This window comes from Raphanus sativus, unplaced genomic scaffold, assembly GCF_000801105.2.
Source record: "Raphanus sativus cultivar WK10039 unplaced genomic scaffold, ASM80110v3 Scaffold1958, whole genome shotgun sequence".
NCBI lineage: Eukaryota > Viridiplantae > Streptophyta > Magnoliopsida > Brassicales > Brassicaceae > Raphanus > Raphanus sativus.
In genome coordinates this window covers 955-17,205 of record NW_026617267.1, presented here as the reverse complement: position 1 = coordinate 17,205, position 16,251 = coordinate 955, and the positions used below count along the sequence as shown (strand labels likewise).

At 37.3% G+C, this 16,251-nt stretch overlaps 2 protein-coding genes across 2 annotated transcripts; one reads left to right on the top strand and one right to left on the bottom strand.

The window, feature by feature from the left end:
• The first annotated feature begins 7,498 nt into the window (after positions 1–7,498).
• Positions 7,499–11,361, top strand: LOC108862550 (histone deacetylase 15). Its single transcript, XM_018636713.2, has 17 exons — positions 7,499–7,746; positions 7,837–7,989; positions 8,068–8,170; positions 8,248–8,312; positions 8,387–8,462; positions 8,551–8,615; positions 8,713–8,768; positions 8,837–8,960; positions 9,051–9,176; positions 9,267–9,317; positions 9,400–9,468; positions 9,594–9,702; positions 9,789–9,868; positions 9,954–10,036; positions 10,121–10,166; positions 10,244–10,699; positions 10,780–11,361. The coding sequence occupies exons 1-17, from the start codon at positions 7,630–7,632 to the stop codon at positions 11,179–11,181; spliced, it is 2,181 nt and encodes a 726-aa protein (XP_018492215.2). The 5' UTR covers positions 7,499–7,629; the 3' UTR covers positions 11,182–11,361.
• A 49-nt stretch (positions 11,362–11,410) lies between these two features.
• LOC130505031 (DNA mismatch repair protein MSH2) lies at positions 11,411–15,675 on the bottom strand. The gene is made up of 12 exons (XM_056999636.1): positions 15,458–15,675; positions 15,321–15,370; positions 15,176–15,208; positions 14,019–15,092; positions 13,387–13,941; positions 13,074–13,184; positions 12,904–12,993; positions 12,632–12,814; positions 12,417–12,543; positions 12,122–12,315; positions 11,826–11,951; positions 11,411–11,750 (listed from the first exon to the last, which is right to left on the bottom strand). The coding sequence occupies exons 1-12, from the start codon at positions 15,504–15,506 to the stop codon at positions 11,547–11,549; spliced, it is 2,796 nt and encodes a 931-aa protein (XP_056855616.1). The 5' UTR covers positions 15,507–15,675; the 3' UTR covers positions 11,411–11,546.
• Between the last annotated feature and the right edge of the window lie 576 nt (positions 15,676–16,251).

Here is a 16,251-nt window from a genome sequence, read left to right as displayed (position 1 = left end):
ATACATTTTGGTCTCTACGGTTAAAAAAGAACAAGATGAAATTAAAATAGGAGGATAAGACCTCAATGTCCATTAGAACTCCAAAAAATTCCATTGGATAAGTCTTCGAGATGATTACTCTCACAAGCATTTGGGAAGTCGGATCTCATCCAGACGTTGGTGAGTTGAGAAGCCCTTGCCGCTTGGAGAGCTTCTCTCATGGCAAAATGCTTATGCAAGTAGAGGAGACGTCGCTCCGGTAAAGCTAGTGATCCCTGTAGATGAAGGCAGGGGCGGCTCAAGGGGAGGGACAGACAGTGCAGTCCCATGGTCCACAAAAATAAGGGCCAACATTTTTTTTCTTTAAAATTTGTGTTAATTTTTTTTTCTATTTTAATTTTTTTTAGATGAAATTAGTTTAACAAAAAACATTTATATATATGCTTTCATAACTAAAATTTATCTAATATAATTTTATGATTAGATTTATCACAAATTCTCATAAATAAATTAAAAATTTTGTTATATTAAAAATATAAAAAGACTAAATTTTCATTAAGAGTAAGCGAGCTATTTATCTTTATGTTTCTGTTTTCTATTCCATCAGTCATACAAGCTCAAATCTATCACTGGTTTCAAAATGCTTACGTATACCTCTCCCGTTTCCAAAGGTAATATAAATATTAATGTTATATTTGTTCATTTGTTCTACATACATGTTCAAAGATTTATGAGTTGAGGGGACGAAATTAGAGTTTCATTTGTTCATCCTTTGAGATAGTAGCTACTCTCGAGTTTCTGTTGGTCCATAAGCATGTGCAACTGCAGATTCCTTTGTTCTTAATAGCATATAGATGCAGAGAGGTTCACTATAATCTCGTACAACATACTTGGAGATAGAAATTCATAAGATCACAGTGAGTTGTTCTCCAGTGTATCTTTTCCTTACCTCAAGTAGAGCTACCGCAAAAGTTAAATGATTTTTAAAAAATCCTTTAGATAAGTATTTCAATCTCCATACCAAAAAAGAAGTATTTCGATCTATTCAGCATGATCGAGGTAGCTGAATATGCTGGTTCCTTCAAGGTTTGCTCTATGTTATTTTATATGCTAGATCCCTCTCTGGATTGGTTATTGATTACAATTAATGGAATATCTTTGTGTGTCCATGGACCGGCACATTTTCACTAGTACTAGGTATATTTCTTATATCATCTTCTCCGTGTAAATACCAAATTTTATAGTTAGGTGTAAATCCACACTGATATAAATGATTCCATACTCTTTCTATAGGAATAAATTTACTATTATCACAACGAATACAAGGACAAAACATCTTACCTCTTCTCAAAGTGATATCTTGGTTTCCGAGAAATCGCATAAATTTTTTAAGCCCTTCCGCAAACTTTTTTGAAATCTGGCCATTTGAATCCCATTGATTGTTCATCCATGAACGAAAGTTAAAACTATTTGAAGACATTTTTAATGTGTTGCTTCTCAGCTTTGATGAATTGTCTACAATGAACTGAATCATATATATAGAGAAGAATTGTTAACTGCTAGTTTGTTAACGTAAACAAAATCAAGATTTGTGACAATTTTCTGACCACATTCAAGGTTGCTGACCACTGGCCAAACGGCAACCAACGGCTATTTTTTCAAAGCAAGTTGTGACCATGTTTTGATCAAAATGTGACCATTTTTCTGACCAGATTTTAGTCGTCAAGATTTGGTTATAATGTTTTGACCATTTCCTGACCAAATATTTTTCGTCAGTAATTTCTGACCACTTCTTGTCCACCTTTTTTAGTCGTCACAAAGTTATCGGATTGTGGTCAAAATGTTTTTGACCAATTTAAATGGTCAAAGATTTTGTCAGAAGTTGTTATGTTTTCTTGCAGTGCCAGTCCTGTATGATATATTTTATCCCAAAGCTGAATTGCTAACGTTACTTTATAAAACATGATTCACTGATTTTTTTACTAGAACTTGTTCCTGGCATTTATTTGTATCCTATTATGCATTCGTCATAGTTTTTTTTTTGGTCGAAGTATTCGTCATAGTTTTAGCTTGTTCGATATACAACAGAAAAATATACAAATAAAAGCAAATCACAATCACATAAATTAAGGTTGTATACTTGTATTAGTGTTGTATTGATATCAACAGCCAACAGGCAAGGGATGTCTTGTCCACGTGAACGTCACATTGCTCTTTTGCGCTTTATTGAAAATATAAAGATCGTAATTAAGATTGATTACCTTTTCAATTATAACGAAAAGGATGGGACGGATTCGACTTTTCACTTCCTACATTTGAATATATATACACATATATATATATGGACGGACTCTCTTTTTTTGGTTTGCTATAAAACAGTCGAGTCTTGAATTTTTTGTTTTTGTTTTAATGTACACGTAATCTCCATAGATCTTAAACTAGTTTTGATTATTTTTGGGCTGGATTTACAAAAAGTAAGTTGTATTTTCCAAACATAAGATTTCACCTTAAAACTGGAATCAATATAAATTTATTGGTGAAAACTCTCCTTAATGTTGTGACGATCGAAATATTATCAGGTAGACTACGGAAACAGAAAGCGGTACTTTTGTGTGGTCACTATATCTATTTTAGAAGCTTGTAAGGCTGCACACTCTTTTTTTTTCTTAATATAGATCTTCAAACTCACTCTATTTTGCATTCTAAAATAGAGTTTAAAGTAAAAAATACTTTAATGGTATTCTATTTTTCACTTTATAATAGAGTGAAAATAGGTTTATTCCAAATATATAGTAAATTGTTTTTTTTTTAGACCATCATTATTGGAGTCCTCTCTCTCTCTCTCTGTCCTTTAAATTAGGATTTTTTTTTTGGTTCGGTAGAGAGTAAGGACTGGTCCTTAAATTAGGGTTTTTCCATTCTCTTTCTTCTTGGTCCTCCTATTTTTCCCCTTAAAAACTTTGCTAAGGACCTCCCAATATTAATGTTCTTAGTTCAGAACTATCTTTATTGTTGTTTTGACGTCTTTTCTGAAAGAATTGATAAATCTTTATCAGAGCTCTAATTTTTCCTTTTCTTTCTTGTTGATGAAAGATCTTGATTTAATCAATACACATTTCAAGATAAATCACTAGAACCTAATTTAAAAAGGTAAAGCAAGATAAAGGATGGAATCTCTAGTTGTTTCATATAAAACAAGAAAAATAAAGATAAAAGCATGATTATATGTTTGTCTAGACTAAGTGATGGTTTCGTCACTATATAATTCATATAACAAACTTATAGTTCTTTTGACCCAAACCAGAAAAAAGCAAATTAATGTTTCAATTGACGGCAAATAATAGACATAATTCGGAAATAGTTCGAGCCTCACTCTAGTCTCTAGTCAAAAAGTTCAAAACCAAAAAGAAGAATACAATTTTTCTTCTTTTTTGAAACTGGCCATCAAGAATACAATTTTCCTTACAGGAGGAAAAAAAAAGAAGCAAAACTTGCACCGCCAAAATAGCAAGAAACACGATTTGGAGCGACTGCTTAATTAAAATGGCACCTTTATTTGAAAGAAAAACATGGATCGGATATACTTGGAAGAAAAACATGGATCGGATATACTTGGAAAGAGCATGTATAATAAAATGGTTTTCATTCACATGTTGGACAACAATATCTGATATACTTAACAAAAAATCATAAACCATAGTTTACAAAGCAACGTTGTATTCATTTTTTTTTGTTAGCTCCAGCTACAATATTTTATATGAGAAGTATCTTTTATTTTGTTATCTATATATTTTTAAAAAATTTTGAACCAGGATTTAAACCATTTCTGCAAGGATTGAAACCATTCTAGAGGCAAAACCCACAAATTTACACTGCAAACTTTTTTTCTGAAAAAGGGCATAATACACTGCAAACTTATATACAAACAATTGCACCAATCGACGTAGCATATGATAATAATACATAGCTTCCTTAGAGCATAATTATCGCAACGTCCCAGTTCGTCCTTAAGGGTAGTGGAACCCACAAAAACAGTAGGACTGAAGAAGAATGTCCTTATATAAGAAACGTCCCAGCTCGTTCTTCGTCTTCCGCCCTTTTGATATCTCTTTCATCTTTAGCTTTTTTATTTTAAGGATTTAAAATTGTTCTTGCAATAATGTTGCCTTTATATTAATAAACCTTAAAGTTGGAAATGTTATTGTACTGTTTCCAATCTACGTAGATCACAGGAAATGTATACAATCCTTTTTTATATTCCAAATTTTTAAACAGATCGAGTCGAATAATCGATTCAATTTCAGATTCTAAATAATTTGTTCACCCTTAAAATCAGCAACCTAAATACCAATGAAATAAAATGGTAGGATAAAACTGCTGGTAGAAAGAGGAAACCAAAGGAAAACCAGGCCAGCGTCAATGGTAGAACTCTTATGAATTTCTCAAATATTATTTATGTAATTTTTCAAAGCCGTTATCACAATATGAGAAATGTGATTAAGGTCTGTTACAAATGTTTAAAGATCTTTTGAATGAGAAACTTCTCATATTTTTCTCTTCACTATTCATTATTTTCAGAAATAAACAATAATGAGAGATTATGCGATATTTTCACTGCAGATGCTATAGCCATAAAAGGCCAGAGACCAATACAGCTTCACACAACTAAACAAAATGAGAAGTATCTTCTTTTTTTTTTTAACAACAATGAGAAGTATCTTTTTTTTTTTTGATCAAACCATTGCATTCAAAGCATAAAAAGAGTCAGTTCTACAAAACACCCAACTAGAGGGAATGCTGCAGCTCAGACAAGGCAGCCTTAGCTATAGTATCAGCCACTACATTCCCAAGTCGAGGGACAAAGCAAAATGAGACAGAAACAAAAGAGTTTGCCAAACAGGCGATATCATGAAGTACAAAGAGGATAGAAGTATCCCGTTCCTTCTTTTTGATCAGAGAAACGAGGGCCTTGCAATCCGAGAACACCCAAATGTGTTGTAATCCGAGTGAAGATGCCATAGTGAGGGCAGTTTTTACCGCGAGAGCCTCTGCTACTAGAGCTGAGGTAACAAAATGACGGTTAGATGAGTAGGAGGAGGTGTTGGTTTGTTGGGGATCCTGGATGGTCCACCCCAAACGGCAGCTCTCCAAATCTTTGTTCCAACAATGAGAAGTATCTATGTGGTTCAAATACTCTGAACATTATGTTTTTAGGTCCCTAGCTGTTTACCTGAAATGAGCTGTCTGTATTTTAAGGAAGTCTGACTTGACCCTATTTGGTCATGGGTTTTAAATTATTGGATGACCAGATATTTAAATGCCAAATAGCATAACGATTTGATTCAGTAGAGTGGCTGATATTTATTAAAGTAGTGATTTACGGTCATGATTTTTTCAGGTTCTTTTTTGTCAACCTCTCGATTTTAACAGTTAAACTAGAACGTGACCGGTACACCCGTAGGATAACCATATTAATTAAATGGAATATAAACAATATGTGAGATTGGATAATGAATGTGGCATCTAAATTTGGAAAATAATTTAAACTATGTGGTAAAAAAAATAAAAACAAATAAATAGTTCTGATTCTATTTTGGACATAAATTACTAAAATTTATCCAAAATTGAGTTATTAGTTAGATAAAGTGTGAAAAAGAAAGTTAAAAACTTTAAATAATCAGTTAAAAAAAATACTTCTATTTTAATAGATTAGATGTTAAAACGAGTTATGATCAGATTTCAGTTGCACATTGCTAGTATATGTGATTTGAATGAAGCATAAAGGTGGATTTTTTTTTTGTGGGAGATGGGGAAGCTATATTGAAATGTTTAATCTTTGTTGACAAAAATATATAATCCTTTTCAACAAAAATGAGTAAGTTCAAAGATATAAATGTATACGATGACAAAAATATAAAAATGTATATGATGGCACAAAAAAGATATAAATGTATACTTCTTATATGAAAGTTGATTAACTAGTGATTATACGTAGCAATTAGATTTCCTTTTATATGAAATTTAGACTATATATGTTCAACGATAGCTATTTGGACTCGCGCATTTGTTATTATATAGTTTAGTGAGATCTTATAATTATGTGAAAACTTGAAGTTTATTACAAAAACCCAAATCCAGATCAAATACCATTAAATCAGTCAAATATTTAGCAGTTAACCATAAATTAGTTTGCAAGCCCAATTTTACTTAAAATGAAGATCATATTTGGACGGTCGCATAACCGTCTATCCTAACATAACCCACTCATATATACCAAATAAATCCATCCGAAACGTTAAAGAAAAAAATCTCACAAATATCTTTACCGATGATGAATCTTTGAACTGAAAAGAGACAGGAAAACAATACATCAAATATTTTCAACCATAATGGGAAGCTAACCGGTTACACTCCACAAGCGGCTTTTGTTTTAGGGTTTCTTTCTTGAAGGGTCCTGAATCAATTGTGTGGACTAGTTTCTCCTTATCTCTTTTCCCCCTCTCACTCCAATATTATGATGAACCTTCACTTCCTTTTAAAAATCCTTTAAAGATCACACAATCAATACCAAGTTACACCTAAACGTTATAATTAAAGAAGCAAAATAAGCTTATATATAGAGAGAGAGAAACAATGAAGGAAAGGTCAAAGGATGAGGCATTGAAGAATTGGGAGAAGAAGAAGAAACCGTCTTCACCAAAACGAGATGGGAAATCTCTGAAAAGGAAGAGAGGAACGCTCTACATTATTGTGAAATGTATCTTCTTTGTTCGAACGAGTAATCATCAATACACACATTTGTATGTCTAAAATGATGACACGTAGGCATTAAATGGAGACATTTATAGGTCACCAGCCACATATATCTTCGCTTTACGGTGTTTCTTTCTCAATCTATGCAGGTGTTGTTGTTGTTAATATACATTTCTCGATATTTTTCTTCTCAAAAAAAAAATATACATATATGTACCCCGATATTTCTTGTCAATGGATGGTCTATTTATGTTAATCATAGCAAGTAATTTTTGTTTGCTACCAAAGGTAATTTCTTAATAGAACATGCCGCGAGGTTGCGTTTAGGTACTAGCTATGGGGATTGTAATTTGTAAGTTACTATTTACTCACACGTATACATGCACACAAATAGAGGGGGCTGAATACTTGTCCACAAAATGTATTCTACTAAAAATCACATACATCGAATTAGCCAGAAAAAAAAAGCGAAAAAGAAGAAGAAGCTGAGAGAGTCTTATTCGAGTTGCATGTCTCAGATTTAACTTTTATCCAGAAAAAAAACTATCCGAAAATTAACCCAACAGTTTCGTAATGAATCAAAAACCTCTTTTATGAGTATCTAAAAAATGAAAAATACATGCAAATATGTGAAAGACGTTAATGGTTTTGGATCTGCCTGGTTAATGGGCTTATGTTATTATTGGGTAACAGCTATTCAGCCCAAAGAATCATTTACACTTTAAGCCCCAAACGTCGTCGTAGCATCTCTCTGTTTCCTATCGTGGTTGGTTAGTAGATAGGTTTCGCCGGAAGAAGTTTTGCTCCGTCGTTGCGGTTCTAAATTTTCCGATAGAGAAGAAGGCAGCAAGGAAGTCCAGCAGATTCTCAACTGCGTTTTTCCTCTACTTTGACTATATGGCTGTAGAAACTCTCGAGAGTTCCTGTGAGGTTTCAAAGAGAAAACACGGAGAAGGAACCCTCCTCGATGAGTTTAGCGACGGAGACGTGAATTATGCATCTGCTGTTTCATCCGTAAGCTAAAGTTCAAAACTTTACTCTTAAAATGCGTTTCAAATGGTTTCTTAGGTGATATATCGTCCATTGTTATTGTGTCTTATGCAGAAAAGAGCTAAGGTTTCAAGAGAAATGAGGTTTCTAGACGAGGACGACGAGGATGAGAGTGATTGGGAGCAGCAGAGGACACCTGTTGAGTCTGTGAAGTGGTTTTGCGTCAATTGCACTATGCCAAACCCTGGTGACATGGTCCATTGTTATGTGAGTTTTTTCATGTTTGAGTACTTTTGTGCTGCATTGGCTATGGAGGATCACTGAAGTTGATTCCTTTTTGTGAAGATGTGTGGTGAGCACAAGGAGTCTGGTATCCTGAGGCATGGATGCTTTGCATCTCCGTTTTGCAAAGATACTGGTCTCTCCCAAGTTGAAGAGAAGCGTGGAGGTGGTGAGCTTTTTTTGAACATTGAGTTAACTATAAGCATGCTCAATTATCTTCTTCTTTTTAATTTTGATCTTTAGGAAGCTCACCTGCAACCAGCTCAACAGCTGTTGGTTTCGACGAGAGAATGTTGCTACACTCAGAAGTATGTTTCTGTTGTTTTCATAGTTTGCTGAGAAGTCTAGTATCTTAACATGTGTTGATGGCATGCTTAATAAGTTCGAAATGAAAACACTTCCACATGCCGAGAGACCTGATCGTCTTCGAGCTATAGCTGCCAGTCTTGCCGCAGCTGGTATATCGGTTCTGTAATATGTCCATGTTCTGTTTTGCGCTGTACTGTATGTTATTTTTGTATTCATCACATACTGAAAAACTTGCAGGCGTTTTTCCTGGAAGATGTTTTCCTATTCCTGCAAGGGAAATCACGAAACAAGAACTCCAGATGGTGAGCTGCTACTTAAATAGCCTTGGAGACATCTCTAACTGCGAGTAGTTTGTTTGTTTCATTAACTGACTTATATTTTTTTTTCTTTTTTTTTGAGGTACACACTTCAGAGCATGTTGATGCTGTTGATATTACAAGCCAGCTTCACAATAGGTTTGAATTCACCTGTAACTTATCTAGTTTTGGCCCTCGCTTCTCATGTTTTTCCCATTGTCTGGCAGCTACTTCACCTCTGACACATATGCTAATGAGCATTCAGCACGTGCTGCTAGACTTGCAGCAGGTTTGTGCGCTGATCTAGCTACAGAAATTCTCTCTGGCCGTGTGAAAAATGGTTTCGCTTTGGTATGTCAATCATTCACCATAATTTCTAAAATTCTAAAGATCTGCTTGAAATTGAAGTTAACCGCGTTAAAAATGTTTTGATTGGATCAGGTTAGACCTCCCGGTCATCATGCAGGCATCAAAAATTCTATGGGGTTTTGTCTTCACAATAATGCAGCTGTTGCTGCATTAGTTGCACAAGCAGCAGGGGCAAGGAAGGTGCTGATTGTGGACTGGGTAATGTCGCTGATAACTCAAAACGGGGGTGGTTTTTATAGAACTTCAACCTTCTTTAGTTGAATGTGAATATCTTCTCGATTGTTGTAGGATGTGCATCATGGAAATGGAACCCAAGAGATATTCGAACAAAACAAATCTGTAAGCTGCCAAACTCTATGCATCTCTCATTGATTCTTGGAGTGTCCTTTTCCAGATTAACCTATTGTTAAAAATTATATAGGTAATGTACATGTCCTTGCATAGACATGAAGGAGGAAAGTTCTATCCGGGCACTGGAGCTGCTGATGAGGTACCAAATGCTTTTATATTATAAATTAGTGCTCTTAGTTACCGCAATATACTAGCTTTTTGTTGAGTTTGTATCCTATGGTGCTATATTGTGTTTGTTAGTAATATCCGATTTGGGTGGTGCAGGTTGGTACAAATGGTGCTGAAGGTTATTGTGTAAATGTTCCATGGAGTTGTAGTGGAGTTGGTGATGGAGACTATATCTATGCCTTTCAGCATGTAGTTCTTCCCATAGGTACTAAGTTTTATTGGCTTAGTTTATGACTAATATGCTCTGGAAGTGAAACCAGTATAAGTCTAACTGGAACTCTTTCCTTGCAGCTTCTGCATTCTCTCCTGATTTTGTCATCGTATCAGCGGGATTTGATGCAGCTAAAGGAGACCCACTAGGATGCTGTAAAGTAAGCTTTATATTCTAGGGCTGTCACACCTCGTCAAAGCATGTTCTGTTCATTCTATTTGATTTGACAAAAAAATTACTTTCAGGTGACTCCGGCAGGTTATTCTCGAATGACACAGATGTTAGGTGATCTGTGCGGCGGGAAAATGCTAGTTATTCTCGAGGGCGGGTTCGTGTTTATGAATAGTTTTCTTGCTTTCAATGGGGGGTGGCAGCTTTAAAGATTTTTTTCTTTGTCATCAATCATTTGCAGCTACAATCTTCGCTCCATATCTTCTTCTGCTACTGCAGTGATCAAGGTTTAAATCTCTCTGTTCATATACGGTTATGAAGACAGAAAATGTTTACTGATGATTCCGTTTTAATCTGTAAAAAGGTGCTTATGGGAGAAAATCCAGAGGAGGACTTGCCTACTACAGCTACAGCTCCTCCTTCAAGAGCCTGCATGCGGACCGTTCTTGATGTAATGAATATCCAAATGAAGTTCTGGCCATCACTTGCTACCTCCTACTCCAAGTTACTATCAGAGTGGGAAGCAAGCAGGCCAGGGAAAAGAGCTGAGACTCAGGAGGCCGTCGTCAATGCGGCGGCTCCTGATGCGCAATCTGTCGCGGTGGATGAGGAAGCTCCGCCTCGCAGAGTTGCGCCGCCGCCTGCTGAGTTCGCGTTTAATTTCAGCTACTCCGGTGATGGTTTGCTTATCGATGACAAAGAAGCGTGTGGAGAACTATTCCGTTTGATCAGTGATGATCCGTCCACCGATCTTCCTACTCCTCTTGATGACACGACTCTATCCGATTTGTACAACGAGTATGCTCTCAGTGCTGCTAGGGTATGTTTACATTTAATTTGCAGATCTTTGTGCTTATGGTGTGAAGGATCTTATATAATTTTTTTTTTCTTGAAATGTAGTCAATAGCGAGTGTGAACAAGATGGTATATGAGTATAAGCGTAAGCTCAGGACTGCTAGGGCTGAACTTGAAGGGCAGAGAAAGGAGCTCGAGGAGATGGACGCGCTGCGCATAGAGCTAGAAGAAGAGAGGGCCAAGGTGCGAGCGATGCGTTTGGAGAAAAAGCGGATGAAGAAGGAGGCTAAGGTCTTAAAGTCTGAGGTTAGACGTCTCAGGAAGTCACGGACTGATTTTGTTGCGAGGGAGAAGATGTACAATGAGCTGGTTGCGAAGTCTGCTTCTCGTTTTGAGGAGATGAGGAAGTATGTGAATGAACAGCCAACCTTCCAGTCGATTGTACTGGAGCTGAACCAGATATCAGGAATCGTCTCTCCTGCTGATCGTGAGAGTGCAGCAGGTTGATGCAATTGGTCGTCGCCCTCTTCTTGATCTTGAGACTGATGAACACGAGATTGAAAGGCTGTTAGGATGATTCTTATGTGGTTATTGTTTGTCTTTTTGCTGTTTATTTTGCGGTAGCCGTTGTCTTGTAGTTTGCTTTTGTAAAAGAGACGGGTATTAACTTGATCATTTTGTTGGCCATATCATGTTTTCAACGCTCTCGCCACGCGTATGAATTCATGCTCAAAAAGATGCTAGAGAAACATCTTCCTAATTCCTAAATACTATTCATTGCAGGACACTGATCTATGATAAACTCGATTCTGTTCAGAAAGAAGTGCTGTTTTTGTCATAAAAGATCAACAAAATCAAGTGTTGTTTCGTCTTCAGAGGACCTGCTTGAGCCAGTGGCAGTCCACAGCATCTTTCTCTAACTCATCTTTCAACTCGCATAGGCGTTTAAGTGAATCTTTTAGCTCCATTTTATCAACTGGTATCTCTGCAAATTCTTTCAGAAACTTGTGAGCTCGGGCTGTCCCTCTTGATATTTCCTCTGGATCATCTTCTCTGCTCTTTCTCTTCCCACTCTCCTGCAAACCACCATAATACTATTTAACCTTTGTCACAACTCTTAGGTACAAATGAGACAAAAAACGGATTCAGACCTCTCTGGGGGAGAAATCTTCCAGTTCTGCAGCTTTCTCCCTTGCGAGCGCCACTACGCTTTCAGGGAAGTTGGCAAACTCAGCCACATGGATCCCAAAGCTCTGGTCACATGCCCCTGGTTCAACCTAACCAGACAAAACACAGACATCAAAACAATGCTAATTTCGTCTTTGTAAGAAACTCAACCAGAGAGAGACACTTTAACTGAAAGGGTTGCAAGGAATAAATTCTAAGATTCAGCGCATATGAATCTTCTTCTAGGGGAAGAAGCAGATGGGGTTTAACTAAAACAAACCTTGTAAAGCATGGTGAGTTTGCGGCTTTCTGTGTCAATATGTGCGCTGACATGGAAGTTTGCAACACCAACGGTGTTACCTGCAACCTCAGAGTTTGCTTGAGCCAAGGCAGTAAGTTCATGGAAGTGGGTAGCAAACAGAGTAGGAGCTTTCTTCACTTGAACCAGATGCTCACATATAGCCCATGCTAAACCTGATACATTCACCAAGATAACGTTAACAACATAATACAGCAAAATCAACTCAAATTCCAACAAAAAAAAAAAGAAGAAACGTTGCAGTTGAAAAACTAACCAAAACCATCATATGTTGATGTTCCACGGCCCAGTTCATCGATGATTATCAGTGACTTATCAGTAGCTCCTTTTAATATCGACGCTGTTTCTAGCATTTCTTGCATAAAAGTAGACACTCCACGAAGCTATAACATGAAAGGTAAAAAAAAACTTAAAAGAGGTTTACACAACTCAGCAGATTCAATAACAAAGAAGCAGAGAGTTAAAACTCACTTGGCAATCGCCTGCTCCTACACGTGCAAAGATACAGTCTCTGATGGAAACTGAAGCTTTATCGCAAGGAACAAAGGAACCAACTTGAGCCATCAGTACAGTCACACCGACCTGGCGAATGAAAGTGGACTTCCCTCCCATGTTAGGTCCCGTTATTATTTGAAACCAACTCTCTCCTCTCACCTGATTTTTACAAAGGAATTGCTTCAAGTCAAGGGACACAAAGAATAACAAAGGTGTTTGGTTTATGTTTACCATATTACAATACTTACAAGTCTACAGTCATTTGGTATAAAGTTCACCCAATCTTGAGCTTCTACGCACGGATGTCTGCTTCCTTCTAGTACAATGTCTCCAACATCCTGCAATGTATAAAACAAAGAAGAAAACCCATTAAAATTTTGAAAACGAAACAATCAAATCAACTTGACACTGTACCAACCGAAGAGGTGATTTCTGGTCTACAGTATGGTGTAGGGCAACTGGCAGCCAAATCAGCAAAGCTTAGCAAAACATCCATCTCAGAGAGCATCCCGGCTAGCTCCTCAAACACCTAAACCATACAATATACATTATACATACCGGTGTTCTAAAAATCGATATAGACTTCCGACTAATCAGTTATCTCCTATAAATGGCCTAATTACCCCCTAACAATTTCTTGAACATTGATAAATAGCATACATGTTTATATGATTTAAGATAGCCATTTTTTTTGTAACAGTCCAATGCTTAACATGGATAACTAGACATACCTCGGAGAAGCTGGCAACAATCTGAACTACACGATCAACCAGCTCCTTTTGACAGCTTTTATATTCGTCCACAACACTTTGGTACTGGTCCCCAAGTTTCTTAAGCTTTGTGTTTGTGAACTTCACTCCGTCTTTGCGAGTCTCCAGCACCATGAACTGTGTCGTCAGCTTCTTCCTGATCTTCGGCTCTTCCTTCTTCGTGATCCTGAACACATGTCCGAATTGCGCTGCTTTGTCAAGTTTCAAGGCCTTGTCCACCGGAAGATCGAGTTCTATAGCTGTCTTTTTGTGCAGTTCGTGTATCTGCTGCTCCAGCGACTCTTTCTGATCTTTGAGAGATGATAACGTGGTGTCGTAGCTTGAGGAGATCATGTACTCTCCGTTCTCTAGCTGGTCAAGATCTACAGAGTACTCTACCAGATCAATGAACTTGCCGAGGTGATCTGCGTCTGATAAAGCCTCAAGCCTTTTCACGTATCTCTTGCTGATGAGTGATGAGAATTCTCCAGTGTACTGATGCAGTGATGTTTTGATGAAGGGAAGCCTTATAGCTGACTGCACAGAGAAGATGAAAACTGAATCAATTATCATAGAAAAATTGATACATCAGTTACAAGTACAATTTTTAGTACCTGATAGAGTTTGATAACGTGCTGTAAACCGCCTCTTCTTCTCTCGAGACTCCGGACAAGCCTCTCAACATCTGAGATACGCTTCAGATGCTGTCTAAGATCTTGCCTTAACCCAGCTTCTTCAACAAAGCACTGAACTATATCTAGTCTCATCGTAATCTCATTCAAATCCACAAGAGGTTGCTTGAGCCACATATGAAGCAGTCTCTTCCCCATCCCTGCGGTACATGTTCTGTTCATGAGACCAAACAAACTGAAGTTCTTGTTTGCATCAGTTTTGCTCTCCATCACATTCAACGCCCTCATAGCTGCAGAGTCGAGCCTCATGAATCCGCCGATATCATATCTGCGTATTGCGAAGTTCCCATAGTTACCCTCGTCCGAAAGAAGTTCAGAGAACGAGAGTAATGCACCTAGAGCAGGGGTGGCAAGCTCAAACCCAGAGATCAAATCTCTAACAGGTTCAATATTCCCCTTCACCAATCTCTTTAGATCTGATTCTAAGTCTCTTCCTTTAAACTCCTGACGACTTCTCTCTGTTGTCATCACACCACACCTCTCCAGAGACTCACGCAAACTTTTGCACTCATTAGTTTTGCCAGACTCAGCTGGAAAGATGCACTCTTTTGCACCTATAGCAACGAGAGAAGACTCCAGGTTAGTGAAACGACTATCATCAATAAACTCAGCTAGTCCAAGAACCCGCCTGGTGAGATCAACATAAGCCATCCCAACAACGCATCTCCCCTCCTGAAAACTCGGAAACAAGGAGACAACAACAGGCGTGTCCTGCATCTCGTTGTTCGCAAACAGAACATCTTCAAAGCTCCCAATGTTTCCAGGAGAACCTGCTTTCACAAGCCTCCAATTCGACCCGCTTCCTTCGTAAAGCTCCACGGTATGATCATTCCGCTCCAGGAGAAGATCCCTAACGATCGTTTCGAACATGTTCTTACTGATGCTGACGCTCGAAAGAGCGTTTGCTCCACTCCCAATCTGACGTAGAGCAGTGGTTGTGTGGTAATAAGTCTGTGCGATGAAAACTGAGTTCTCTCCATGAGCTGTATAATAATCCTGCAAAAATAAAACGCATTTAATCAAAGTCTAGACACAGTGAGAGAAGTAACCAAAAAAAGTGGTGTAGATTCAGAACTCACCTTGCGATCAAAGAACCTAACAGCTCTCGAGTCCTGTAAAGGAAAAGACCAATCAAAAACCACATAAGCATTAGTTAGAGAGCTCTTATTAAAGGCATATCTATCTGTTTCCCTAGAGATAGAAAGAAGGAGAAGGTGACTTTACATTTGGTAGGGTTTTGAAGAAGGAGAGAAACCCTTGCGCCTGCTTAGCATCTGAAGGTTAAAGGTAGAAACTTTCGTGAAACCCACAAAACCCCAAATTGATATTCTAACAAAAAAGAATTAGGGTTTTTAGATTACCGAGTTTAAGCTCCGGAAGCTTGTTCGGCTCGTCGAAGTTACCCTCCATCAGGCAGATAAGGTGAAAATATCCTTTTTGGCTATGTTCTGAGACTAAAAGGAGCAAATATTCTTTTTCTCCTGACTGACTACTGGAATGGAATAGAAAGAGACAAACTTTTCGAGGCAGGTTATGGTGTCGAGGTTGGCGGGAAAATGATTGGCGGCAACTTTTTTTCGCGGCGGCGCGTGGATCAACGTTGTTTTGCGATACGCGTGTCGGTCCATTTAAAGAGAAAGCTCATTAACTCGTATTGGGCTTACTGGGCTAAATAAACATCAAGTTCGTTACTTCATTTATTACCGAAATCCACGATTTTGGGACTACGTTTCATGAAGAGGAAAATATTTCTTTTTTAGAAACATGATTAGCAACAAAATTGTTTAGATTGTGATAGATTTTCATATATATCATTACCTAGATAATTTAATTTCTGTGATTTGCATATATATATATATAGTTGATGATTGTTTTCTTTTTTTTTGAAAGGTATAGTTGATAAGTTGGAGAACTTTGGACAAAGGGAAGTGGAAGGTTTGTACAAGAAAGCACTATTATTGGCGATATGATCGCCTTCGATGAGCCACAGAAGTCATATGAACTTATCTTTATGTCATTTGTGGTTCCATATAGTCAGGGTATATTCCTTCTTTTTCTTTATTTATTTATTATTATGTTGATTCCTTATTTATATTCATAAGTGTCAGTCTTTATTTATTTTTGGATGACTTTAGTTTCTTTTCTAAAACACAAA